The sequence below is a fragment of the Balaenoptera physalus genome, assembly GCF_965194825.1.
Source record: "Balaenoptera physalus genome assembly, chromosome: 16".
NCBI lineage: Eukaryota > Metazoa > Chordata > Mammalia > Artiodactyla > Balaenopteridae > Balaenoptera > Balaenoptera physalus.
The window spans coordinates 86,406,420-86,432,571 of NC_138898.1; the positions used below are offsets into that span (position 1 = coordinate 86,406,420).

General features: G+C 42.4%; 2 protein-coding genes across 3 annotated transcripts in view; both read right to left on the reverse strand.

Moving 5' to 3' along the window:
• LOC309645762 (cytochrome P450 3A29-like) overlaps nt 1-24,346 on the reverse strand; it is a 45,839-nt gene extending 21,493 nt beyond the window's left edge. The window contains exons 1-6 of the mRNA XM_082431320.1: nt 11,152-24,346; nt 10,534-10,627; nt 7,940-7,992; nt 5,469-5,568; nt 1,349-1,462; nt 1,014-1,102 (exon numbers count right to left, since the gene is read on the reverse strand). Coding sequence (XP_082287446.1) covers nt 1,014-1,102; nt 1,349-1,462; nt 5,469-5,568; nt 7,940-7,992; nt 10,534-10,627; nt 11,152-11,222 — 521 coding nt within the window. The 5' untranslated portion in view covers nt 11,223-24,346. The remainder of the gene's footprint in view (nt 1-1,013; nt 1,103-1,348; nt 1,463-5,468; nt 5,569-7,939; nt 7,993-10,533; nt 10,628-11,151) is intronic.
• An 87-nt stretch (nt 24,347-24,433) lies between these two features.
• The window catches only part of LOC309645761 (cytochrome P450 3A24-like), a 42,581-nt gene continuing 40,862 nt past the window's right edge, over nt 24,434-26,152 (reverse strand). For both annotated transcript variants that reach the window (XM_082431318.1, XM_082431319.1), the window contains one exon: nt 24,434-24,973. In XM_082431318.1, the coding sequence (XP_082287444.1) occupies nt 24,878-24,973 (96 nt within the window). In that variant the 3' untranslated portion in view covers nt 24,434-24,877. The remainder of the gene's footprint in view (nt 24,974-26,152) is intronic.

The following is a 26,152-nucleotide window of genomic DNA, read 5'->3' on the forward strand; positions in this document are numbered from 1 at the left end:
GTGCCAGGAGGGATGGGGACACTAAGGCAAGTTAGACATCCCCCCACAAACTCAAGGAGCTCAGTCATAGAGGGATAGACACCCGTAATCAGACAAAGTACAGCAGTGTGTTTTGACTACAGGCCATAATAGGTGTATAAGGACTGTGTCTGAGCAGAACCGAGGGTGTAAAATTAACTCATCCTGGGGGAGTCCAGAAAGGGGACGTTGATCTGGATCTTGCCTCAACACAGAACCTGTGCTCAGAGCTGATCCCTCTTCAGTGAATTACAGAAGAGCAGCACCCTGTTCTGAGTTGCCAGGAACATCATCCCTCACTGTCTTACACCCCTGCTAAGGATCCTGAAAGACCCACACTTCCTCAACTCCAGTGGTCTGTGGTTGCCCAGAGGGCAGACTCATTTCTGTAAAAGGTAAAGAGTAAAAATGTTTCTCGTTAAAAATAAATCACTCTAAAGTTGACTTAGGGGATTGAACAGCTAAGTGATCCTATGTCCCCAGGTTTTCCAGGGCAGTCCCAGTCTACTTGTTGTTCCTGCATAGTGAAAAAATCCCAGTTTAGACGATCAATTCTACGGTCATCCGACCCATAGCCTGTACAAGGCCTTCTGCCTTTTTGGACTGACGGAGGGGGCGGCGGCAAGATTTAACATTCAGTATTTGCAGGTGTCCTCAGCCAGATTGTGAAGAGATCTAAGTTGTTCCGAGTTCCGTATTGTGATGATTGTACGTCACCCACCGCCTACCAGTATGCACCAAGTCCCTTCCCTGCCACCATTCCATGCCATCCACACTCAAAATTGGTGCAGTCACGTTTCTTCCTTCTCTCCTGGCTGTCCTGCTTTATTTGGCGAGCCACCACTCATTCTGGGATGGGCCTTTGGGAGTGGTACCACCACATACCTACTTCTGTCTGGTCACTACAGTAACCCAGCAGTGGGAATCTGGCTCCCTGGGAGGCAGCTGGAGGGTCTCAGTGGAGCTCAGATACCAGCAGCTTCACCCCTACTTACTCTTTCACGGTGATGGGCTTGCCTTTCTCTGCTTCCTTCTTCAGGTTCCTCACCAACACATCTCCATACGTGCTAACGATGGGGAACATCTAGACACAAAATAAACACCACTCGAAGTTAAATGTGGAGACTCAAGTCCTAGAAGGACCTGGCTTTCCCGTGAATGGAGCAGTGACATTTGATAAGGAATCTCATAAGGTCTCTTCTAGGAGGTGAAGATAAAAGGCTATTTTAGGAAGCTCGAATTTAGTAGCCTCCTCCCTGGAAAAGGACTGTGATTTTATTTTCTACCTTATTCTTTCAGTTTCTAATTGAAAGTCCTCTTCTTTTCTTACCTCCTTGAGCTTTCCACTGGTGAAGGTTGGACACAGCAATGTTCGTATTTTCTTCCATTGTTGATCCTCAGCCAGCGAGATGGCATTTTTCATAACTCCCACTGGACCAAACGTCTAGAGTTGAAAAAAACACATTTTACCCTACATAAGTTTTGAAAGTCTCGACATTTTTGGAAATTGTGTTAAATGTGCACCAATTATTCAACAAATCTTTAGTGACTGTCTACTTGGAAGCAGGCCCTATGCTAGATGCTCAATAAATATTTTTCCCAAATGCATAGCTTCCTGTGAGGGTCAAGGAGACATGCAGCCACCTGACATCATTTCCAGACTTTATATGCCAATCTCCTTTTAAACAAAATGACCCACATAGCAGGAAAACTGTTCTTCCAGAGGAATAGACAGGCATAAGACCTAGTTCATCCTCCTGGGCTGTGCAAAGTACAAGGGTATTGGTGATAGCCAGATAGCCTTGGCAAAGTGTATGTTGACTCAGACAAGTTCTGTCTTTACATATGTCTAAAGCCTGAGCAAGTGGAAAAAGGGATGTCTTGCTATGGTGATTGTTTCTAAAAACAGTGCTTAGCACTTGAAAGATTAGGAATCTATTTACTAGTCTGAAGAAATAATGCAATTACACAAAAAAATTTTCCCCTACATTTTTTGCCCAGGATAAGAAGGAAAAAAGGTAATTCTATTTCTCAACTTGGGACTGGCCTATCAAACCAACCTGCTTGGAAATTTCCATATTCTTCCAAAATAAAATTTTGTTTTAAAATGGATATTTCCAACACCCATTCATGATGAAAACTCATAAACTAGGAGGAGAGGGAAACTCCCTCTACTTGATAAAGGGCATATGCCAAAAACAAAACAAAACAAAACAGAAAAACTATAGTAAAAAAAAAAAAAAGTCAGTACTTTGCAAAGATCAAGTAAATAAATTGAATTACTAACTTAAAATCTCTCCATAAAATATCCCAGGCCTAAATGAGTTCATTGCTAAAATATATAAAACATTTAATGAAAAAATAACCAACCAAGGATACTTTTCCCAAAAAAGGGATCCTTCAGAAATGAGGGAGAAATAAGGACATTTTTAGACAAACAAAAGCAGAAAGAATTTGCCACTACTAGAACAGCCTTACAAGGAAGGTCTTCAAGCTGAAAAGACAGAACACTAACTAGTAACATGAAATCATATGAAATAATAAAACTCATTAGTAAATGTAAATATACAGTCAAATTCAGAATAGAGTAATATTGTAATGGTGGTGTGCAAATCACTTATGACTCTAGGGTAAATGTTAAAAGACAAAAGAGTTTTTTAAAAGTATAGCTTAAATAATTTGTTAATAGATACACAATATAAAAAGATGTACAGAAACGAAGACTCAACACAGCCGAAAATAAATATAAATAAATAAATAAATTTATAAAAAAAAAAAAGGATGTACAATTCACCCTTAATCAATTCAGGCTTGAACTATGCAGGTCCACTTACAGGTGCATTTTTTTCAGTAGTAAATACTACAGTACTACATGATCCATGATTGGTTGAATCTGTGGATATGAAACCAGGGACGGAGGAACCTCAAATACAAAGGAACCACATAACAGAGGACGGACTATAAGTTATATGCAAATTGACTACAGGGAAGGTTAGCGCCCCTAACCCCAACACTGTTCAAGGATCAACTGTAAACTATGACATCAAAAACATAAAATAAGTAGGGGAAGGAGAGTAAAAACATTGAGCTTTTGAATGAGAAGAAATAGGCTGTTATATGTATATATAAGATGTTTTCTGTAAGCTTCACTAACAACTAAGTAAAACCTATAGTTGATAAAGAGATAAAGAAGAAGGAATCAAAGATACCACTATAAAAAAAATCATGAAATAACAAAGGAGACAAGAAGAGAAAAAGAAGAAACAAAGAATCTATGAAACACCTGGATTAAGAAAATGGCAACAGTAAGTCCAACCTACAATCACTTTAAATGTAGATGAACAGATGAATGGATAAAGAAATGAGTGTGTGTGCGTGAATAATTATATATATAATGGAATGTCATTCAGCTTTAAAAAAGAAAATCCTGCCATTTGCTACAACATGGATGAACCTTGAGGACAACACGCTAAGTGAATTAAGCCAGACACAGAAGGATAAATATCACATGATCTCACTTATATCTGGAATCTAAAAAAACCAAAAACATTCAAACTGAGAGTAACATAGAGAAGAATGGTGCTTATCAGGGGCTAGTGGGAGATGGGGCAGGGGGAGGGGGAGAAGATATTGATCAAAGGGTACAAATTTTCAGTTATCAGGTGAATAAATGAAGACCTAATTTACAGTATGGTGACTCTAGTTAATAATACTGTAATGCACACTTGAAATTTACTGAAAGAGTAGATCTCAAACGTTCATATGACTCACACACAAAAGGTAACCATGAGGGGGGATGTATGTGTTAATTAGTTTGTGGTAATCATTTCACAACATATACATATATCAAAGTATCATGTTGAGTACACCTTGAGTATATACAATTCTTTTGTCCAAAATAAATAAATAATTTTAGGAGGTGAAAGACTGTATGCTTCCCCTTAAGATCAGGAACAATGCACCATTCTTTTCCTACATTATAAGAAGTTTGAACTAGTGCAGTAAGTTCTAGCTAGTGCAGCAAGACAAGAAAAATAAATGAAAGGCATACCGATTGGAAAAGAAAAATGTGTTCCTATTTTCAGCTGACATAATTGTCAATATAGAAATTCTCAAGGAAATAATAAGGAAACCTCTAGAACTAATAAATGACCTGAGCGAGTTTGTAGCATATAAGATCAACACACAAAACTCAACCCCATTTCTATATAAACAATGAATATGTGACAACACATTAAAAACACAGTACCGTTTACAATCACTCTAAAGAAAATGAAATAATTTAGGTGTAAATAGAACAAAACATGTATGAAATCTCTATGCTGAATACTACAAACTGCTGTGAAAGGATCAAAGAAAGCCTAAATAAATTGAGAAACAATACTATGTTCATAGATTCAAAGATGTGACCTAGTAAAAATATAGATTTTCCCCAAGTTGATGTAAGGGTTAATTCAATTCTTATCAAAACCTCAGCAAGTATTTTGCAAACATAGATTAGCTTATCCTAAATTTGTAGGGAAAGGCAAAAGACCTAAAATAGCTAAAACAATTCTGAAAAAAATTAAGTGGGAGGAATATTCTACTTGCTAAGACTTACTGTGCAACTACAGTCATCAAGATTGTGTGGTACTGGGGGAGGGATAGATACATAGATCAATGAACTGAACAGAGAGTAAGAAATAGACCCAGAGAAATAGGCCCTAATGATTTTTGACAGTGGTGCAAAAGCTATTCAATGAAGGAAGGAGTCTTTCCACAAATGGTGGAGGAAAAACGTAGACATTTACAGGCAAAAAAACCCCAAAAACACAAAAACCAAAAGAACTGTGACCTAAGCGTCACATGTTATACAAAAATCAACACAAAATGGATCATAGACTTAAATGTAAAACATAATACTATATACTATTTAGAGGAATAAGGGAGAATAACTTTGGAACCTAGGACTAGGTAGAGGTTTCAGACTTGACATCAAAGGTACAACCCATAAAAGAAAAAATTGACAAAATTGGCCTCATCAAAATTTAAAAAAAAAGTTTGCTCTGCTAAAGACCCTGATAAGAGGAAAAGACAAGCTACTCACCATGACTATAAAAGAATAGTAGGAGGGAGCCTTATGGTGATGGAACAGTTCTGTATATTGATGGAGGTAGTTACACAAACCTAAATACATGATAAATTTTCATACAGCAACACACGCACAAAAATGAGTGCACAAAAAACTGATTAAAACTGAATAAGCTCTGTGGATAGAATCAATGTCAATTTCCTGCTTTGATACTGTACTATAATTTTTCAAGATATTATCATTGGGAGAAACATGACGAGGGTACATAACATGGGATCTCCCTGTATTTTTTTCTTTTGAGAACATGCTGTGAATTTATAATTATTTCAAAATGAAAATTTAATAATTAATTAATTAAAAATTTAAAATGCATGCCTACCCGCCGATTTGTGAAGACAGAATAACATTCTTTCACTAGCACTGTTTTGATCATGTCTGGATCTGTGATAGCCAACACAGGCTGTTGACCATCAAAAAACCTGTGTAGGGAAAACAGAGCTGATTAAACTTAATGAGCCAGTGTCTGCAGCTGGAGCCACAACTAGAAGTCCAGATTCTCAACTAGATGTTACATAATCCCTACTCCTAGAGACCATGGTTAGAAATAACATTAAAACATGGGTTAGGTCTAGGTGGTGTGTGTATGGGTATTTCCTATACCAACTTCATAATTCTTAGGGCTTTAAAATATTTCATATCAAAACATAAGTTAGCTTAGTAAATAATTGAAGGCAAGTTAATTAACTGGAAACAAAAAAATAATTAATTACGGCGAGTCCACCCACTCTGTCATTTTTGAAGATATATCAAAAGCATGAAAAATGCAATGATGTAATAGCTGAAACTTGTAGACACACTGATCATAAATATGTACAATGTGTCTGCAAGTGGAAGAAGATTAAGAATGCTCAACAAGTGAAAGTAGGATTATGAAAGGTATCTTTGCTCTATTTTTAAAAATATGCTTACTTTATACTTCTTTAAAGGAAATCATATTTTAAATAACAAGGAGATATCCTTGGTAGCATCAAGGATCTGAAACAAAAGGACTGAGAGAATAAAGTAATTCAGAGGAACATGTATAAATTCATTTTTAAAATATTTTCTTTTCACTATTTATATTTATTCTTCGACATGGGTCCCAAGTGGGCCTAGGGCCCCATGTAGGTGACATCCATCAGCAGCTAGGCAGGCCCACTTTTGACACATGTACCACACAAAGCTGACTCCTCAGATGCGATACATCCCAATTTGTCCTGATCTGACCGTCAGGACGCCCGTTCATGGGAATGGGCCACTGGCTTGAGGCTGACTCTAAGTTAATCACACTGTCTTCTGGCATTTTGTTTCCTCCATCAATCATTTGCAGTGGCTAGAACACAATGGAAGGTTTTCTACATGTTACCTATTATTCCTCTGACTTCACACAGGAATTTCAAATGGTTTTGTGATCACATATAAAAATGGATGAGAACTAAAACTGAGGGGGTTTAAGTGAGTGTCAAGTGCATTTAGTGTTGAAGCAGTGACGGAAGGGATTGAGGAGGCACTTAATCTGCTTTTTCATCTGATTGACTATATTTCTTGGATGATTTCCCTTCTTCCCATCATGTTTTTTCAAAAACACCTGGGTGGAGAAGGGATAGTGGCTTGGGGTAACATTTTATACTCATGATGTCACTCCAGCCTTAGTATTTCTTACACTCTGAGTTAAAATTCAGATTCTTGGGCCCCATCCCAGATCCTCCAGGTTCAGTGTTGCTGGCGGGTGGGGCCCAAGGCTTCATTTTTAACAAGCCCTCCCAGGTGGTTCTTATTTACACCTAGCATGAGAAACATTTTCTAAAAAGAGAACTGGGATCTACTATGAAAGAGTGACTCCATCCAGAGCTCAAAAGTACTAAATGTTGGAGGGGCATTTGGAGCTGGTCCAGTGGCAATCCAGTGCTATGTGTTTTTCCACGCAGTCACGTTGCCTTTTGGGGCCATGGCAACTCAGCAGAGCCCTATGGTTTCTGAGAACTTGATGAGAGAAGATGAAGAGGTATGGAGAGGAAGAACTTTCTCCCACTTGCTTTTGGCAAATAGTCACCACATTATACCTCTCCTGTTGCTCTCACCAAACCTCCAGCAGCTGCAAAAGGGACCAGCCACTGCAATCAGCTGGGGCCACTCTACAAAATCATCAAGTCCTTCAGCCCACCAGAAACACTCTGGGTTAGAAATATTCCACATCTCTTCAAAGTCAGAGGAATAGAGTAGTTAAAGCAATACCACTATACACTTCTACTGAAAAGTCTTGACTTAAAAAAAAAAAACTAAACTACATAAGTGCAGAGAAATTTTTTAAAAGCTGAGCAGAAATGGTTTCCTTTTCTTGTTACCTATACCCCTGAGTCCTTCTTTGAAAAGGACATATTAAATCCAAAATTTAGGTAAAGGAATTTTGGCTTTTAATTAAAACTGAATCATGTGGGAGATGATAAAAACATACTTTTGTGAGCAGATATTAGAATGTTCTGGAATGATGCATTTTATGCAATTAAAGGTGCCCCAAGGAAGGAAAAAATGGCGAAGGGGGGAAGAGCAAGATACTGGGCATAAAGTGATGCTAGGAGTCCCTGGGCCTCAAAGTCTGGAGCAAAGTGATGACCTGTGACTCTCCAGGCCTGACTCAGACTGTGGACCCGGATACCTGGTGACATCTGGGATCCCTGGTAGAACAAGCCTCCAAAGCTTTACGATATATGGCTTCATCTCAAGAAGCTCCCGACTGAGATTGTCCTCCACACCACAGGGGGACGCCACATCATAACAAGTCTATCCAATGGAAGTTTCCAGAATACTCACCCCCACATTTTTCCATACTTTTTAAAACATTTATTGTCAAAATTCCAAATACCCTGCAAGAGAAAAAAATTTGGATTATTAGTTTAAATGTATTGAACTTTACCTCTGATTGGGACAAAAATGACTTGAATCGCATGATATCAGGCTTACTATTTCCCACTGGCAAATGCAAGGAAACTCTTATTCAGAGACATCTTAGGGGAAAGAAGACAAAATAGAGGAGATATTTGAAATGGAGAATTTAAAACCACTCGAGGGCTTCCTTGGTGGCGCAGTGGTTGAGAATCTGCCTGCTAATGCAGGGGACACGGGTTCAAGCCCTGGTCTGGGAAGATCCCACATGCCGCGGAGCGGCTAGGCCCGTGAGCCACAATTACTGAGCCTGCGCGTCTGGAGCCTGTGCTCCGCAACAAGAGAGGCCGCGATAGTGAGAGGCCCGCGCACCGCGATGAAGAGTGGCCCCCGCTTGCCACAACTAGAGAAAGCCCTCGCACAGAAACGAAGACCCAACACAGCCAAAAATTAATTAATTAATTAATTAATTTTAAAAAAATCACTCGAATTTTCTTTGAGTATTGTAGATACTAAACACTTACCCTTGTCAATGAATACTAATTACTCCTTGTCTTTCTGAGGGGTTTTGCTTGAGCACGTGTTGTCTCTAAAATCTCATAACCCTCTGAGTTAATCCTCCAGGAACAAGTGAGAAAGCTGAAGCTGAGGGTAAGAGTTTCCTACACACACTTTCATCTCCTAGTTAAGCAGCCTTTTCATTTATCTCATGACCCCCCCTAGAATTCTAGCAGAATAAGGAATTTAAGGCACCAGTAACCTCTTTGGGTCTAGCAGGTTTAAAAACATCTAGGGCGTGTGGTGAGTGAGAAAGTGGTGAGTGAGTGAATGAATGAATGACAAAGTAGATCGCCTTCTAGTTTTCCAGCTCAGCATGGAAAGATGGGGAGATGCCACAACTACACAGAGGACAAAGGACAGTGCAATTAAAACACTTGCCCTGAGTTTTCACTTCTGTAACTTAAAAACAAACAAACAACAACAACAAACACCTTCCTGTAGCTAAGTTTCTGCTGTGATATTTGATGGTTTAACTATGAAAAAGAAAGTCCCAGAAATGTGGGTCTTGGAGTGCATCTACTAAGGAGTTCATCTGGGCAAGATGGAAAATAAATTATTGCTTTTTCAGAGAGAAAAAAGTTCAGGAAGCTCATAGGCAGTAATGAGACAATGAAGACCTCAGGTGGGAGAATCAGGATCTGAGAAACAAGCCTTATGTCTACAGGAAAGGAAATCTGAGCCAGAGAGCAGCCTGCACACGAGGCTCTGCCCCCTGGACACATGGACGTAGCTCACGACCTTCAGTTCAGGGGCCAGGCCCTGGGCAAGGCATCAGAGCTGGATTAATATCAAGGCTCGGCCAGAATTCACGGTCCACCTGTCACCTAGTACATTCTGTTTGGTTAAATTAAATTTTTTTTTTTAATTTTTATTTATTTATGGCTGTGTTGGGTCTTCGTTTCTGTGTGAGGGCTTTCTCTAGTTGCGGCAAGCGGGGGCCACTCTTCATCGCGGTGCGCGGGCCTCTCACTATCGCGGCCTCTCTTGTTGCGGAGCACAGGCTCCAGACGCGCAGGCTCAGTAGTTGTGGCTCACGGGCCCAGCTGCTCCGTGGCATGTGGGATCTTCCCAGACCAGGGCTTGAACCCTTGTCCCCTGCATTGGCAGGCAGATTCTCAACCACTGCGCCACCAGGGAAGCCCTAAATTAAAATTTTAATAATTTTGCCAAATCATGTCCTTTCTAGTGATTTTGCATAAGTAATTCTGCCTTGCTTTTTTGTTTTTTAACCCACAGTTCATTTAGTAGTTAAATATCTGAAGTCGAAGACAACCACTATCTAGTCTCCATTATACTCTCTCTCTGCTCAAACTCATCCATGAGGTGCCTCCTTTGAAGACACAGAAGTAAAACAGAAAGTTCTTGTTCCATCTCTCAAATCTCCAAAATAGTCACTGGTACAAGTGGTGGATTAGAGCATGGAAATAACTGCTGGGGTTAGCAGTTCTTGAGGGAATTCAAGTATGTGCAAATTACTCAATGGTGAATACTAGGGTTGCCTCAGAAAGTGAAGTTTCCAATCAATCCAGGAGGAATTTTTTTAAAAGGGTACCCACAGCACATGCTAGCAAAAGGAAATTCTGACTGTAGTGTACACAGCTTAATGAGTCATGACTGGGCACCCCCTTCATGCTTTTCTCCTAAGGGGGATTGTACCTTCCTGGGAATCTGCATCTGGCAGAAAGAAAATCCTTTTCACAATACTCACAAGATGGAACATCAAGTCCTGTGCTGAATCAGCTAGAGAGCTGGGCTGTCTGAGGTGGCAAAACCTGAGGCTCCTAACAGCTGACAATGGAACCATGGGGTAAACTTGGCCATGTGCTGAGTGGAGCCTATAGTGTTGTTTCTGGAAAGCGTGAAACTTCAGACCTTCCTCTTGAGAAGGGGAATTTTTATTATGGAACTCAGCTGAGATTTGCAACCATAAGAAGCAAAGCTGGAGCTCAAACATCACGCACCTTTCGGTAGGACAGAATATTTCCAAAATAAGGCAGAGGTGTTGGCCCGGGAATCCCCAGCTTCTTAAAAAATCCATGTGAATAAGTTCCATATCTATAAAGTGAAAAAGAAAACTAGGTCACAGGGATTGTGTAGTAAGTGCTGGAGCTGGCCAGTCACTGACTCAGAATTGGACAGTCAACCTAGGGAGGTAACATGTAGGTGATAAATAATAACAGTGATTCCAAAAGTGATATTACACTCACTCATCACCTCCTTTCCCACCTGCACTGTGAGACTCACAAAAAGTAATGATGATTAGATAAAAGCAGCTGAAGTCTTCACAGTCCCAATCCTAGAATGAATACTTGATAAATGTTTCCAATTTGAGTGTTCCTGAGAAGTTGAGGCAGGAATCTTCCAGAGAATTAATCATGTTTATTAGTTACTTGACTCTTCCATGATTTGGAGATTCTCATTCTAGGTAGAAAGGGGAAAAGTTTTTTTTTGGTAGTACCCAAAACTTTAGCAACTTCCGTTCCATTAACTTGGATCTTCAACACAGACAAGGAAAGGGAGACCTGATTAGCACCCCAAGTCCAAGATTACAGAAGAGACAAGCCTGGACAGTTACTCACATATAGAGAAGCACCAGGATGGTAGCCAGGAGAACCCAGGTTTCCGTGGAAAAGCTTGGGATTAGGTCCATGGCCACTTTCCTCTGAGTTTCCCTCCTCTGAGTTTCCTTTCAGCTGTGTGTGCTATTCTTTGCAGGCCTTTGAGTGTGGAGTTTCCCTTCCTGGCCAGTGGAGAGTCAGTGAGGCTGGAAGGTTTATGTTCTGGGAAGGGGGTGGAGCTGGAGATGCAGCCAATAGAAGGGCCACCTGTGCTCCACCTGCATGAGCCCTCTCTGCCTTGATGGTTGGCAAAGCATCACAGACAGTTCAGTTTGACCTCCCTTGAGTTTATATCTGTGACAATTCAATAACAACTCAGTGTTATCAGTAAGCCCAACCATTACAGAAACTCACATAAAGCCACTGACCATATCTCCTCTAAACTACCGCTGTCTCCATAACTGCCCACACTTTAAAATACCTGAAATTCTTCCAACAAGCTAGGTCTACAGATCTTTACCCATGCAGTTTCCTCTGCCTAGAAATGTCCTTGTTTCCTCTATAAGTCTCCTGTTCATCCTTCAAATCCCAGCTCAGACAGAACCCACTGTTTTAGAGACTTTCCTAACCAACTTCCTTGAACAGATATAACCTCTTCTTCATCTGGCAAACTTCTGTCCTCTGCACATAATTCTAATATGTCCATCACCATTGTTGGATTCCTTGCCTAGTTCCCCCACCAGATTGAGAGCTTGCACACAGTCTGGGTATTCGTCACCATCATGTCCCTGGAACCAAGACAGTGCTCTCTGCCAAGTGGGAATGAGAAAGTTTGGTGGACTTGAGCTGGTGGAGGTAAGATCACTGGGCCACTCTATGTCCTTTTCAAGTGGCTCTTTGGTGACCACACCATCCTCCTGGATTATTAATACAACAAGAGAGCCTGGCTGTGCCTCGGCCACCATCCCTGCACGTTCAGGGTGATCCATCAGGATTCTGTTGACAAGAGGGCTCCTGAGGGAGAGACAGGACATGGAGGGGATGGTGATGGCGCACTAAGGAGTATTGATTCAGGCTGATTCCTGCCCTGCCCTCAGAGGGTCCTGCAGTAAACAGCAAGTTAGACAGATTCTAGACCAAAGAATGGCCCCCTGTCTCTGGAGAGGCTGCAAGTGCAAGATCAGTGGGTGTAAAGAGGAGAAAGCAGCCTGATAGCCAAGTGGGCCCCACCTCTTTATCCACCAGTGATGTGGCACACACAGTACATAAGACTCCAAAAAGATGGTGTGAGGTTTTTCTATGGGGCAAAGTGGGCTCAGAACAGATGGCTTCCTGCTTTTTGACAAGTAGGGAATTTATAATAGGTATGAGGACCTGGCAAGGAGGAGGCTTATATTAGAGGTCAGTGTCATCTGTGAGCCCGCACCCCATTCCTTATGAGAGAAACCTGAGGATTGAGGGTCTGGAAATTACATGGCCTCGCTGCCATTACTCTGACCCAGGTCCTGGGATTGCTTGGCCTGGGAAACCATGAATTATGTAAAAAACAAAATCTCAAAGATTCTTAAACTCAACAGAAACACAAGACATTGAAGCTGTGCTTGTGCACTTCCTTCTCTCTTTATCCTTTCTCACTTCAAGTCCTTCTGCAGAAAGTGATACCCACCTTTCACCAACTCTTTCCCTCCCTCTGACTTGAAAGTCCCCAGGGCTCCTGGACAACAGCCTGAGAGGGTGGAGGTCTCATTGGTCAAATGCAGTAAGTCCCAACTATGTCACCTGCCCTCTTTTGTTTCCTTGGGAACATGTCATGCAACATGAAATTTCTACCATCATAGCTTGTCAAGTTTGGGTTCAGACTTTCTCCAGGAGACACTTGTTAAAATTCATAGCTGCCACTGGTAAGTAAAATGCATGAATACATCTATTCATTCGTGCATTGATTCAAGGTCAAGTGGGTGAATGTCTGGTGCAGGTATTGTGCTGGGCTGGGGGCTAGAAGCCATACAGTCTCCTTCCTTGAGAGCAGCTTCCAAGTGGAGGGAGTGAGACACACAACCATGCTTAGTATGTGACATACCTCTGGAATCTCTGAAAAAAAAAATGGAACCCTACAGAGAGGTAGTGAAGGAGGGAAGTGGATGCAAGCTTGAATACTGACAAAGGACATACCTGGGAAACTGGAAGATTATCCTGAGGAAAAGTAGGATAGAAAGTCCCAGAAATTCTGATACATTTCTGCCCTCTTTCAGTACCTTCTCTGGGCGCTGTTAAGTAGGGTCGTGATACAACCCCCAGTTTACAGATGTAGAAACTGAGGCTCAGTGACTGCAGGTGGCTTCCCAACAGCTATTGATCACAACCTGTCATATGTAAGCTAACATGAAGATAGATTGGCAAGTCTTCTGCACTGAAATGTCAGTATTCAATGTTTGCTCTTTCGTGATAAGGGTCACTATGGGAAATAGTGAGACCCGAGGCTGCAGCAGCAACTTGGTTACAATCTGGCTCCTATCTCCATGGCCACCCCTGCCCAGGAGCTCCCCCACGGGACTCCAGAACCAAGGACTCTATCTCACCTCACCAGGAATAAAGACAGGTGCAGGTCAAGAGGACACTAAGGGTCTTGTGTGTAGGATTAACCTGTCTATGTTCCCAACTGAGAGGAACATAAAATACATCCCACGTGGGATGATTGGGGTGTCATCTGATAACTACTGACAACTTAATTCACTCAACTAAACTCACAGCCTTTCTTATTCTTCTTGGGAACAAAACCTTTTATAGAAACTATATGATTTCATCTTCCTCCAAAACACATAGTTGGCTATGATGATTTTCTCACTAAGCCTTATATGACCGTCACCTGCCCTATTCACCTCAGGGCCAGTCCAACTGGTTGGAATCTATCCCAATGGCGATAGGCTAATCATTTCCTGGGAATAAAATGTAGCCTGTACCACGTCCTAACCAATGCAAATGGCCTTGCTCTGCAAGGGGAGATAATAGAAGCCATGATCTTTGTGCCCCTTCATTCACAGCCAGGAAGACCTAACGGGAAGCGATGTATATACTAAGATTGTGCAGGAAGACGTGTGCCTGAAGATCACCCCACACCCCATGTCTCTCATCTAGTCGTTTGTGTACTAATGGGCTCGGCATGTACTTTCAAATCTCTTTTCTCAATGCCTAGGGCACAAATATGACTAAAATCCAGACAGTATTCAGGTTGAAGACAGAGACAAATAGGTAGTTATAGTACAGCCAGGGTAAACGAATTATACAAGTTTTAGAAACACAGTGTCTTCATCAACTCTAAATGGCTTATCTTCTCAGTCCTTAGCAATGAGTCAGAGTTGAAAATCAAATAACACTCAGGGAGGCGTTAGGCTCACTTATAGGTGAACAGGGTGTCAGAGACTCAGTGATGCAAGAGGCGCGGTCAGTCTGCTATTCCCGTCCTTTTATATTGTTTGCCCAGGTGGCTCCTCTTCTGGGAAGCCTGTCCTGATATCCACTGGCTGAAAGAATTGCCCACCGTATGGGGAGGCAGTGTTGCTCTGGAGTGATTTGTGCGTTAGACTCAAATTTCACAGGTCACAATCTGGAGTGTACAAACAATGAAAGCAAGATTATGTGTTTGTGTTATATCTCTGCTCTCCCACGCCCTCATTCTTCTCAGTAGGGCAAAACTTGAGCATGCCATTTCAGGGTAACAGGTGATAGCTAAGTTTTGGTGGCTTGGGGAGGTGAGTAGACAACTTTTCAGGGTCTCCTAGTATCAAGGGTGGGGAGATAGTGACAGGACACTCTGTCCTGGCCTTAGAGGAGGTGGGCACCTCACCCCAGTGTCACTGTATGTTGCTTGGGATGCATGCCTGCTGTGTTCAGGCCACACGCCAAGCCCTGATTATAAAAAAGTCAAAATCTTTGCTCTCGTGAAGCCTACACTTAAAGGGGAGAGAGACATAAACAAATAACTTCTCAAATAAATATTGAGTTACATATCAGGACATGTATTATGAAGTAGAAGAACCCCTTACTTAAGCTCCCTTACCATTGATATAGTTTTTTCTTTCTTTCCTTAAACTCTGTTCTCCTTGAAAGATATGAAGGCAACAGAATAAGCAGGACTTGATGCATTGGGAGTGTGTGACCTTGGGCATCCCTGGGTCTGTTTCCTCATCTGTCCGTGATGGAAATTGACCAGAATTCATCTAAAAGGACCTTATTTCAACCACGTGGTCCCTTCACTGCCTGCCTCTCTCAGCCTCTGTGACTGTGGAGGATTTTCTAAACATTCCCTCCATTATTCTTCTTCTCTTATATGTCATTGAGGGTCCCCAAGTCCCCCAGCCCAGGCAGGAACCAAGGGTTCTTGAGAGCAAGATGGAGAGCCAAGACGAAATAGGATGGACCTGGGAGAATACAACCAACCATTGAGGTCTTGAGCTCTAAGTTCTAGAGTGGTTTCTCAACTGGGGCTGCAGAGAGGGGCACACCACACACACACACACACACACACACACACACCACACCACACCACACGCACGCATAGAGCAAGACCTAACCTCAGGCAAGGAAAGCTAACAATTCTTGTTATAAGTACTCAGCCTTCATTAAGTGATTCAATTCCCCCGACAAGCCCATGAGGTAGGTGTTGTTATGATCTCTCTTTTACAAATGAGCAAGCCGGGACACAGAAAGGTGAAGTGACCACTCAAGGATGCATCACTAATTACTCACAGAGTTGGGATTCAAATTTATCTAGCTTTAGAGCCCAAGGTCTTAAATTAAACCAGGCTCAGCCTTGCCCAAGAATTTAATGGGAGGCTATCACTAAAACCCGGATCTTCCAAGAGGGTGGTGACCAGTGCTCTGCCCCAAACCAGAGACAAGGTGACGTCCCCTTGCAAGCCCATCGATGAGAGCTGGGGTGAGGTAGGAGAATATTTTTTCAGACCCACACACATTGCACCATAGAGAAAGCCCCTCCCCCATGCCCCGGAGCAGAAGCACATCCATAGACTTCACAGCAAAGGGAAGAGGAGGAGGAGGAGGACATCCTCAGGGCTGCTCACTTTCTACTCCATCCTGGAGGGTCTCTTTCCTGATAAACTAGCCACTAACATCTCTACCACCCTGTATACCGTATAAAGTTCTTTCATGTCTCTCTTAATTGATCGTCATGAAAACTCTGTGAGATAAGTAGTATTGGGATTATTTAATTCCCACTTGACAGATGTGAAAATAGAAGCTCAGGGTTCAGAAAAGTCCTGCCCAAGCAATTAAACCATGAATACAGATCACAGAGGCAGATCTTGCGATTCAAAATTGTGCCTATGGCTTGTTTGCTTAGATTCAAGGGGCCTCCTGAAATAACTTTGCAGGTTATGTCATCTTCCCATGGGATAAATATTTCCTTCCACACATCCCATCATGCTTCCACTCTTGTTCCAAATGCTGCACAGCTGGTTGTGACTACAAAAACGATATGCACATCTTTCTACCCATTACTAAGTTGGGTATTCACTGCACTTTTGGTGTCAGCAGTTAGAGGATGTAGCAAATGGTTCAGACATGTCACAATCAGAATCATTTGGGTTTCCAGGAGAGCAGAAAGTAAAAAGTGATGAAAAGGAGTAAAAGAGGAATCAGAGAATAGAGGCAAATATCGTACAACCATATGGAAGGGAATGAATGAAACAGGAAGTGTAAGATGAAGGAAAAAAACGAGGGTCTTGGGGTATGTTGGAAAAGAAAGGAAAAGCATTGGTCTCTCCTCATTGCTGCAGTAACTTCCTAACAAGTTTTGCTTGACTGTGTGCTGGCCTCATCCAGGGAATTCCCTTCTTAAGCCACCTGACAGAGCCTGGTAAAACACAGAGCTTGCAACTTTCCTCTGTGGTTCAAATCCCTACAACCACTCCCATCATCCCCAAGATAAAATCTAAGTGCCTCAGGGTAGTATCTGAAGACTCTTCTTCATCTGGCCAAGAGTGGCTTCTTCAGACTTGTCTTGATCCCATCTCCTCACGCGTTTGGCCAGAAGGAGAGAAGGGGAGAGGGCATTTCAGGATGTGAGAGTGGCCCATCTTACCATCATTATCATTGTTGAGTATGCTTCTCATTTCTTGGTTGAAAAAGACAGGGTCTAAATCAAGCCAACTCTCTTACTGCTAATAAAGGAGTGATCAGATCCCAGGCCAAGATAGGGATCCTCTGCTTCTAGGGTCGATGTCCCACCCTGGTCTGGTCAACAGGGGGCTGGAGAGCATGCAAGGCCTCTGGAAAGAGCTACTGGGCTTTGCAGACACCATAGTGACCTGTCTTGTACTTGTTAGGGTACATTCCTGGGATTTGAACATTTTAACTGAGGTAAAACTCATATGGCACAAAATTAACCATTTTAAAGTGAACAATTTAGTATCCTTTAGCACATTCACCATGTTGTGCTACGACACCGCTATCTAGTTCCAAAATATTTCCATTACACCAAAATAAAATTTGTGCCCATTAAGCACATACTCTCCACTCTCCTCTTCCCAGGCCCTGATAACCACCAATGTACATTCTCTCTTTATGGTTTGTTTATTCTAGATGTTTCATATAAATGGATTCATGTAATATGTGGCCTTTTGTGTCTGGATTCTTTCATTCACGTTTTCAAGGTTCACCCCTCTTGCACCATGCATCAGTACTTCACTCCTTTGATGGCTGAATACTATTCTATTTGTTTATGAAAAAATTAATTAACAGTCAATCTAGGGCTTCCCTGGTGGCGCAGTGGTTAAGAATCCGCCTGCCAATGTAGGGCACACGGGTTCGAGCCCTGGTCCGGAAGATCCCACATGCCATGGAGCAACTAAGCCCATACGCTACAACTACTGAGCCTGAGCTGTAGAGCCCGCGAGCCACAACTACTGAAGCCTGCGCGCCTAGAGCCCATGCTCCGCAACAAGAGAAGCCACCGCAATGAGAAGCCTGCACACTGCAAGGAAGAGCAGCCCCCGCTCACCGCAACTAAAGAACACCAGTGCAGCAAGGAAGACCCAATGCAGCCAAAAATAAACAAATAAATAAATAAATAAAAATTAAAAGTTCCCTTAAAAAAAAAAAGTCAATCTAAGAAAGAAGTAGAAAATTTTATTCGCACCTATCTGAGGATTATAACCTGGGAGACAATCTTTCAGAAAGCTTTGAGGACCGTTCCAACCATTAGAGGTCAAAGCACAGTTATGTAAGTTTTTGAGTCAAAGGGTTATACATCAAATGACATACTGACAGTTTACACAAGCCAGATCTGCACATTGCAACCCCTTACAAGATTAAAAGGATTGTTATCTCTAAGGAGTTATCTTGCTGGCACCAGAGAAAATTGCTCTTGACTATGAAGCAGGCATTCCTGTGTCTTCTAAGGAGGTCTGGTTAATGCACATGCACAATGCACTCTAAAGCGGGAGCGTGGCCCAAATGGCAGAGAGGGAATTTTTTTTTTTTCTTTTGATGTGGACCATTTTTAAAGTCTTTATTGAATTTGTAACAATATTGCTTCTGTTTTCTGTTTTGGTTTTTTAGCCACGAGGCATGTGGGATCTTAGCTCCCCAGCAGGGATCCAACCCACACCCACTGCATTGGAAGGCAAAGTCTTAACCACTGGACCACCAGGGAAGTCCCGGCAGAGAGGGAATTTAATGTATGAAAAATTTTTTCTTGTCTTGCCTTAAAAATAAGTTTGTTTCATCATATTGTATACAACATATACAACCATTTGTTTATCCATTCATCCATGGATTTTCCTTGTTTCCAACCTTTTGCTTTTGTGGATACTGCTGCAACGAACATGAAGATACAGGTACTGGTTTTGAGAAACTGTTTCCAATTCTCTGTTATCTCCCCAGGAGTGCAGTTGCTGGGTCATATGGTAATTCTGTGCTTACCTTGCTGAGGAGTGGCCAAACATTTTCCATGATTGTTGCACCACTTTACAACCCCACCAGCAATGAATGAGCCGTCCAATTTCTACACATTCTCACCAACACTTGCTTTTTACCTTAATTTTTATAGCGTCCTAGTGGCTGTGATGCAGTAACATTTCTGAAATTTTGACTTTTTGTAACCACAAAATCAAAACGTCCAAATGGTTAAGAATCTGTAAGAATTTGCCAGGGATAGAGGGGGAAAGCGGGGAGGAAAGGGTATGGATGGGAACCTGCCCCAGGAGGTCCCTTAGCTTTCTATGGACTTCAGGGACACCTATGCTCTCTGTTGTGTAGACAGCTGGCTAGTAGGGATCCACAAAATGTGACTGACATGCAGGGGTTGGGTGAGTTATTTAAACCCTCTCAGCCTCAGTTGCCTAATCTATAAAATGAGCATTAATAATTATGTCTTTCCCTCCTAAAGGAGCCCAGATCAGACCAGACCCTGGTCTGTGACCTGAAGGGCTTGGGTCCTGGATCTGCAAGTTGGCCTCCTGGTGGCTTGGAGTGAAGAGAACATGTGACCTTGTCCATCAGATACCTGACCCTCAGCAGACCCTCTAGAGATGTTCACTCTTATGAGTTCATAAACTGTTCAACTAGTGGCTAAAAAGGACAAGAATTATAGCGTAATCACAAATTATGGAATGTATCTTCTGTCAGCAAGAGGAGGAGACCTGAGCTCAAGTTGTAGTGAAAAATCATTAAAATGTTGGGAGTTTGCTGAACGTGAACTCTTCATTTATTTCCTCCTTATTGTGTATAAATGACTCTTTTTACCACCTGGTATGTGTGGAGCCACTGAGTCATAAATGTTCAGGACATTATTTCCTGGATTCTAACTGGGGCTGGAGGTGTCTGTCCAGCTGTGTGAGCTCAGGGTCCTGAGCAAGACCTCCAGCCCCCCTTCGCCCCACCTCTGTAGGACCTCAAAGCCCCCTGGGGTGATGTCCCTCCCACTCTCCTCCTCCTACCCTGGGGCAAAAATTGTTTCTGAAAAGTTTCCAAACTTGAGTCCATTGTTGGCTGAGAAAAGACAGATCCCAAGGGAAAAAAAAAACAACAACAAGAATCAAGAGAGCTCATTCCCTCCTTACAGACACGGTGTATTTATGAAATTCAGCCAGGACCTCCAGGCAGTTACCAGATCCCTTACCCTGAGCTGCACGTTCCTCCCCCAGTTACTGCGAGTATTGGCTGCTACTGATTAAAGGCTGCCCTGCTCTCTAGAGAATCTCCCGGGGCCAAATTGAAGCCACTTCACCTGGGAGCTTGTGCCTCCTGGGGGATAAGAAGACCAGTCTATGATGGGGTACAAAAGGCTGGCCTGTGCCTCCAAGTGGGATCTACTCTGTATTACAAATCTCTTTCAGGCTTCCTGTGGAATCAGTCTCCACAGAGACCACATCTTCACCCAGCTTTTCCCCTTGCCAACCCAGCTCCCCTCATTCCCTTCCCCTGAGATCACTCTCTCAGTAAACTATTTGTGCCAGAGCTCTCAGGCCCTGCTTTTAGGGAACCAGACCTAAGACAGCGGCTGAGCCCGAGCTAATGTGTGCACAGTGGCATTCAGCTGAGGGGCACAGAAGCACTGAAATTCAGCCCAAACTTTGTGGACCAAGCAATGCAAGGAATGGAGGGGCCTGTCTGATTTGCCCAAAGCCACTGATTAGTCTACACTCAGTCCTGGACGGACGGTCCTGGGATTTTAAACTCAGGAGCTCCAGCTTCAGAGCCACTCGTCGGGCACGGTGTAGTGCTATCTCCTTAGAAAAAAACAAGACAAAGAAAACTAAGGTGAGAGAGGGGGAGAGCCATATAAGCCAAAAGGTACCCTTGTGACCCCCACCCTAAACAAACAATCACAAACTTACCGAAGTGTCTGTTGAAAGACCATTTTCCTGACCCATCTCAAAGTTGTCAACCTGATATTTCACACCCCCTGAGTCTCCCACAGACGACGACATCTCTACATGACCACAATATGACCTCCAAGTCAGGAAGTTAATACTGACACATCACTGCCGTCTAACCTCAGAGCCCCCAGTTCCCCACCTGTCCCAACAAGGTCCTTGTAGCAGAAGGACCCGGCCCTCGAGTTGTGTTTAGACGTTACCTCTCTGTAGTCTCCTTCGTCTGGAACATTTTCAGTCTATCTTTGGTTTTCATGACGTTGACTCTTTCGAAGATTCCAAACCAGTTACAGACGAGGAGGAGAATCTTCCTCCGTTTGGGTTTGTCTGACTCTTTTCAGGATTTCCTTCAGGTTTGCCTCCTTGGCAGGAATATCACACAGGTGAGGTGAGTTCTTCTCACTGCGTCCCATCAGGTGACGCACGATCAAGTCACCGCATCCCTGACGCTGCTCTCTGATGAGGAAAGGGCTGTCTGCCAGGTTCCTCCACTCTGAAGTTACCCCTTCTGCTCTATAATTAATGCATATTTTGAGCAGCACTACTTTGAAGCTATGTAAGTTTCCTCATCAAATTGCAATTCATCCGTTAATTTATTTACATATATCTGTATGTACTCATGTTTTCCTATTTTCTTGAATGGCTTAACAGCTCTTACTATCCTTATTTATTATGATGCTCAAATGGTCTCTGATTTGGGCAGTGGAAGCCCCTCAGGCTGGCTTCTGGGTCCTTTGGACACATCCCCCTCAATGTTTACATTTCCTTGCTTTCTAGCCCAAGACGGTCCATCGTCATCATGTACTTTCCCAGCCCTGGAATCAGCCATTTCTCTAAGGAGCCCAATTCCTTTCAGTGGAAAATGATATTTATAAGCCAAGATCTGGGCACAAGGTATGCTTATTGCTATTAGGGTGTTACTGTTTCTACACTATATCAGTGGAAAGCAATAGGTGTTATGTGTTTTTGTAGCTACACAAACACACACACATACCTATCTATCTGTATCTGTATCTCTCTCTCTGTCATCTGTCTATCTATCATCTATCTATCTATCTATCATCTGTCTATATCATCCAGCCTGCTATTATCTCTCTACATAGAAAAGCATGGATTTAATATGACCCTGCAATCCCACTTCTAGGCATATATCTGGAGAAAAACATGGCCCAAAAGGATACATACACCCCAGTGCTCATTGCAGCACTATTTATGATAGCCAGGACATGGAAGCAACCTATGTCCATCGACAGAGGAATGGATAAAAAAGATGTGGTACATATATACAATGGAATATTACTCAGTCATTAAAAAGAATGAAATAATGCCATTTGCAGCAACATGGATGGGCCTAGAGATTGTCATACTGAGTGAAGTAAGTCAGACAGAGAAAGAGAAATATCGTATGATAACCCTTATATGCAGACTCTAAAAAGAAATGATACAAATGAACCTATTTACAAAACAGAAACAGATTCACAGACTTAGAGAACAAGCTTATCATTACAGAGCGGGGGGATAGTCAGGGAGTTTGGGATTGACATGTACACACTGCTATGTTTAAAATGGATAACAAACAAGGACCTACTGTATAGCACAGGGAACTCTGCTCAATGTTATGTGGCAGCCTGGATGGGAGGGGTGTTTGGGGGAGAATGGATACTTTATATATATGGCTGAGTCCCTTTGCTGTGCACCTGAAACTATCACAACATTGTTTTGTTTTGTTTTTATAAATTTATTTACTTAATTATTATTAATTTTAATTTTTGGCTGCCTTGGGTCTTCGTTGCTGCGTGGGCTTTCTATAGTTGCGGTGAGCGGGGGCTACTCTTCATTGCCGTGTGTGGGCTTCTCATTGTGGTGGCTTCTCTTGTTGCAGAGCCCGGGGTCTAGGTGTGCGGGCTTCAGTAGTTGTGGCTTGCGGGCGCTAGAGCTCAGGCTCAGTAGTTGTGGCGCACAGGCTTAGTTGCCCCGCGGCATGTGGGATCTTCCCGGACCAGGGCTCGAACCCATTCCCCTTGCATTAGCAGATGGATTCTTAACCACTGCGTCACCAGGGAAGCCCTCACAACATTGTTGGTCAGCTATACTCCAATATAAAATAAAAAGTTAAAAAAAAAGAAAAGAAAAGCATGGATTTACACTGATACATTCAGTTTCAATCGCTGACTCCACGGGGTTTATTCTGGTTTTATCCCTCTCTGAATCAGTGACTCTCTTCTCCAACAGTGAGAATTCTGCCTTCCACCATCCTTTATATATTGACTTACTTGATCACCTCTCCTTTATGTACCCAATCCATGATCCATCCCTTTCCACTCATGATGCCCCCTCCCCTTACCCTACTTGGGTTCTCCACACCCTAGGTAGGCTCTGGCTGCTGTTACAGGCCACCCCTATGAGTGGGTTATTTTGGGTTCCCACACCCATGCCGGGCTGCCATCCCTGTGGACACCCTCTATTCCCTACTTTGTCTCTGACTTGGAGTCACTGTGCCCCCTTCTCTGCTCCCGCCCTGCAGTGTGAGCTGCCCACCTTCTGTGTCCCACTTACTGGTTTAGGGCTGGATTATCCAGGAGGGCAAGGCAGGGGAAGGAAAAGGGAGGGAAGGGGCAGAAAAGGGAAAGGAAGAGCCCTGTGCCGCTTCTGATACCAAATGAAACTGACCAGTGCTTGTAGCCTTTCTGCCCAATGAACTGACCAATCAGCCACCTTTATTCCACGTTCATTGCATTAAGACAGTTGGGAGTCGAGGATGGAATACAAAGAGGTATGAAAACATACGTGCTCCGGGACTTCCCTGGTGGCGCAGTGGTTAAGAACCCGCCTGCCAATGCAGGGGACATGGGTTCGAGCCCTGGGTCCGGGAAGATCCCACATGCCACGGAGCAACTAAGCCTGTGCACCACAGCTACTGAGCCTGCGCTCTAGAGCCCACGAGCCACAACTACTGAGCCCGCGTTCTGCGACTACTGAAGCCTGTACACCTAGAGCCCGTGCTCTGCAACAAGAGAAGCCAATGCAATGAGAAGCCTGCACACTGCAATGAAGAGTAACCCCCACTCGCCGCTACTAGAGAAAGCCCGCGCGCAGCAAAGAAGACCGAACGCAACCAAAAATAAATAAATAAATAAATTAATTAATTAATTTTAAAAAAAGAAAGAAAGAAAACATATGTGCTCCAAAAAAGGTAGATTTAAACTATAAAGGTAGATTTAAAAGGCAGATTTCTAAGCACTGGGCAAAGTCACAGTCAATGAACTCTTACCTATTTAATATGTCAACCTGGAGTTTTTAAAAGGCCCCACCCACCAGAGATTGTGATGGTCAAAAGCATTTAGTCCCTGAATCTCTCTGATTCTGCTGTATACATTCCCCCTAATGTGCACAAAGGCATCAGATAATACTTTTGTAAAGAGGTATTTATTGACTTGTTCAATGTAATATTTAATTTAGAATATTCAAAATAAAATCTGTGAGATAAATGTCACTACTTCAGTCACCACAATCATTCTTATTTTCATTAGAGTTTGTTGAGAAATTTTCATTCTGATCAGTGCTCAGGAGGAGTAGATGGTACTAACTGGAGGTGGATGGAGATGGTCCTAGGAGAACCCATGAAGTTGAGTATCCAGCACTTACTTGTCACCTCCTTTATATGACGCAATATATAACACTCCACATAGACAATGAGAAAGCTAAATGATTGGGCAGAATACCTAGTCATCCATCAAGGGCAGTAGGTGAAGCCCATCTTCATTTAATGGTTTTATCACAAAGTAAGTAAAGTCTCAGGTGTTCTCAGATACAGCTTCCTTGAAGATCAAAGCCCACGTCCTTCGAGAAAGTCAGGCTCCACTTATGGTCGCATCTCTTGACACAACCTTTAGGACAACAGGTTTTTCCACTTGCGTAAGTCCTTGAGTGAGCAATTTCAGGGGGATCTGCAACATTTAAACAAACACATGAGAACCGATTAATGGAGCCCCACCAACAAAAAAAAAAGCAAAGTAGACGAGATACATTATGGACAATAATGCTTTACAAACATGTAAAAGCTACTGTTAGCATCATGTATATTTGATTTTTTTAAACTACTGATTCAATATGTTTGATAGATAGAGGGACAGATATAGGGACAGCCAGGATGTCTATATTTTCTTGATTGAATGTTAATAGTCTGTGTCTTTCAGAGAATTGGCCTATTTAACGTATATTATAAAACATATGGGAATACAGTTGTTCACGGTATTCCCTTATCATGTCCTATCAAACTTTAACTTCCATTTTTATTGCAATATAGTTGACTTACAGCAGTGCATAAATTTAAGGTGTACAGCATAATGATTTGACTTACATATATCATAAAATTATTACCACAGTTTTGTTAACATTCATCATCCCATATAGATAGGAAAGGAAAAGAGAAAGAAATAAATATTATTCTCCCTTTGTGAGAACTCTTAGGACCTACTCTCTTATACCATACAGAAATACTAACAATAGTCATCGTGTTTTGCATTATAGCCCTAGTACTTATTTATAACTGGAAGTTTGTACCTTTTGCACACCTTCATTCAATTCTCCCTACCTATCTTTGATTCTTTATATTTATTCTATAAGCTGTGTCAAGAGGGATAGTGAAAGAATTCATCCATCATTCATTCTGCAAAATATCTATTGAGCACCTATTCTGTACCAGGCTTGATACAAAATCAGGTTGGCCTGTGTTCTTTATTGATTTAAATTTTAAGCAAAAATACTGAGTTTTAAAAACATATCAGATTATTAGGCATTATGGCAAAATTTCTCGGAAAAGGATACAGAGGTAATTTTGTGTATGTTGGAACTTACAAGGTAATCCTGAGTAGGTATTACAATTTTAATTGTAAGCACATTCCTCAACTTCTAAAGCGTCCAATCACCTCTCCCAGTAGAATCCACCCAGTTTCATGATGGGAAGAGGTCGTTGTGAAGCATTATGTCTGTTTCTTAACACCTCCTGGCTCCAAGTGTAGTGCAAATGGTGAACTTCTGATGACCACAGTGTTTGGTCTGAGACTTTTAGCCCCTTTCTCACCCAGTCACTCCTTCAGAGTTGGGGGAACCAACAGCGACCTTCT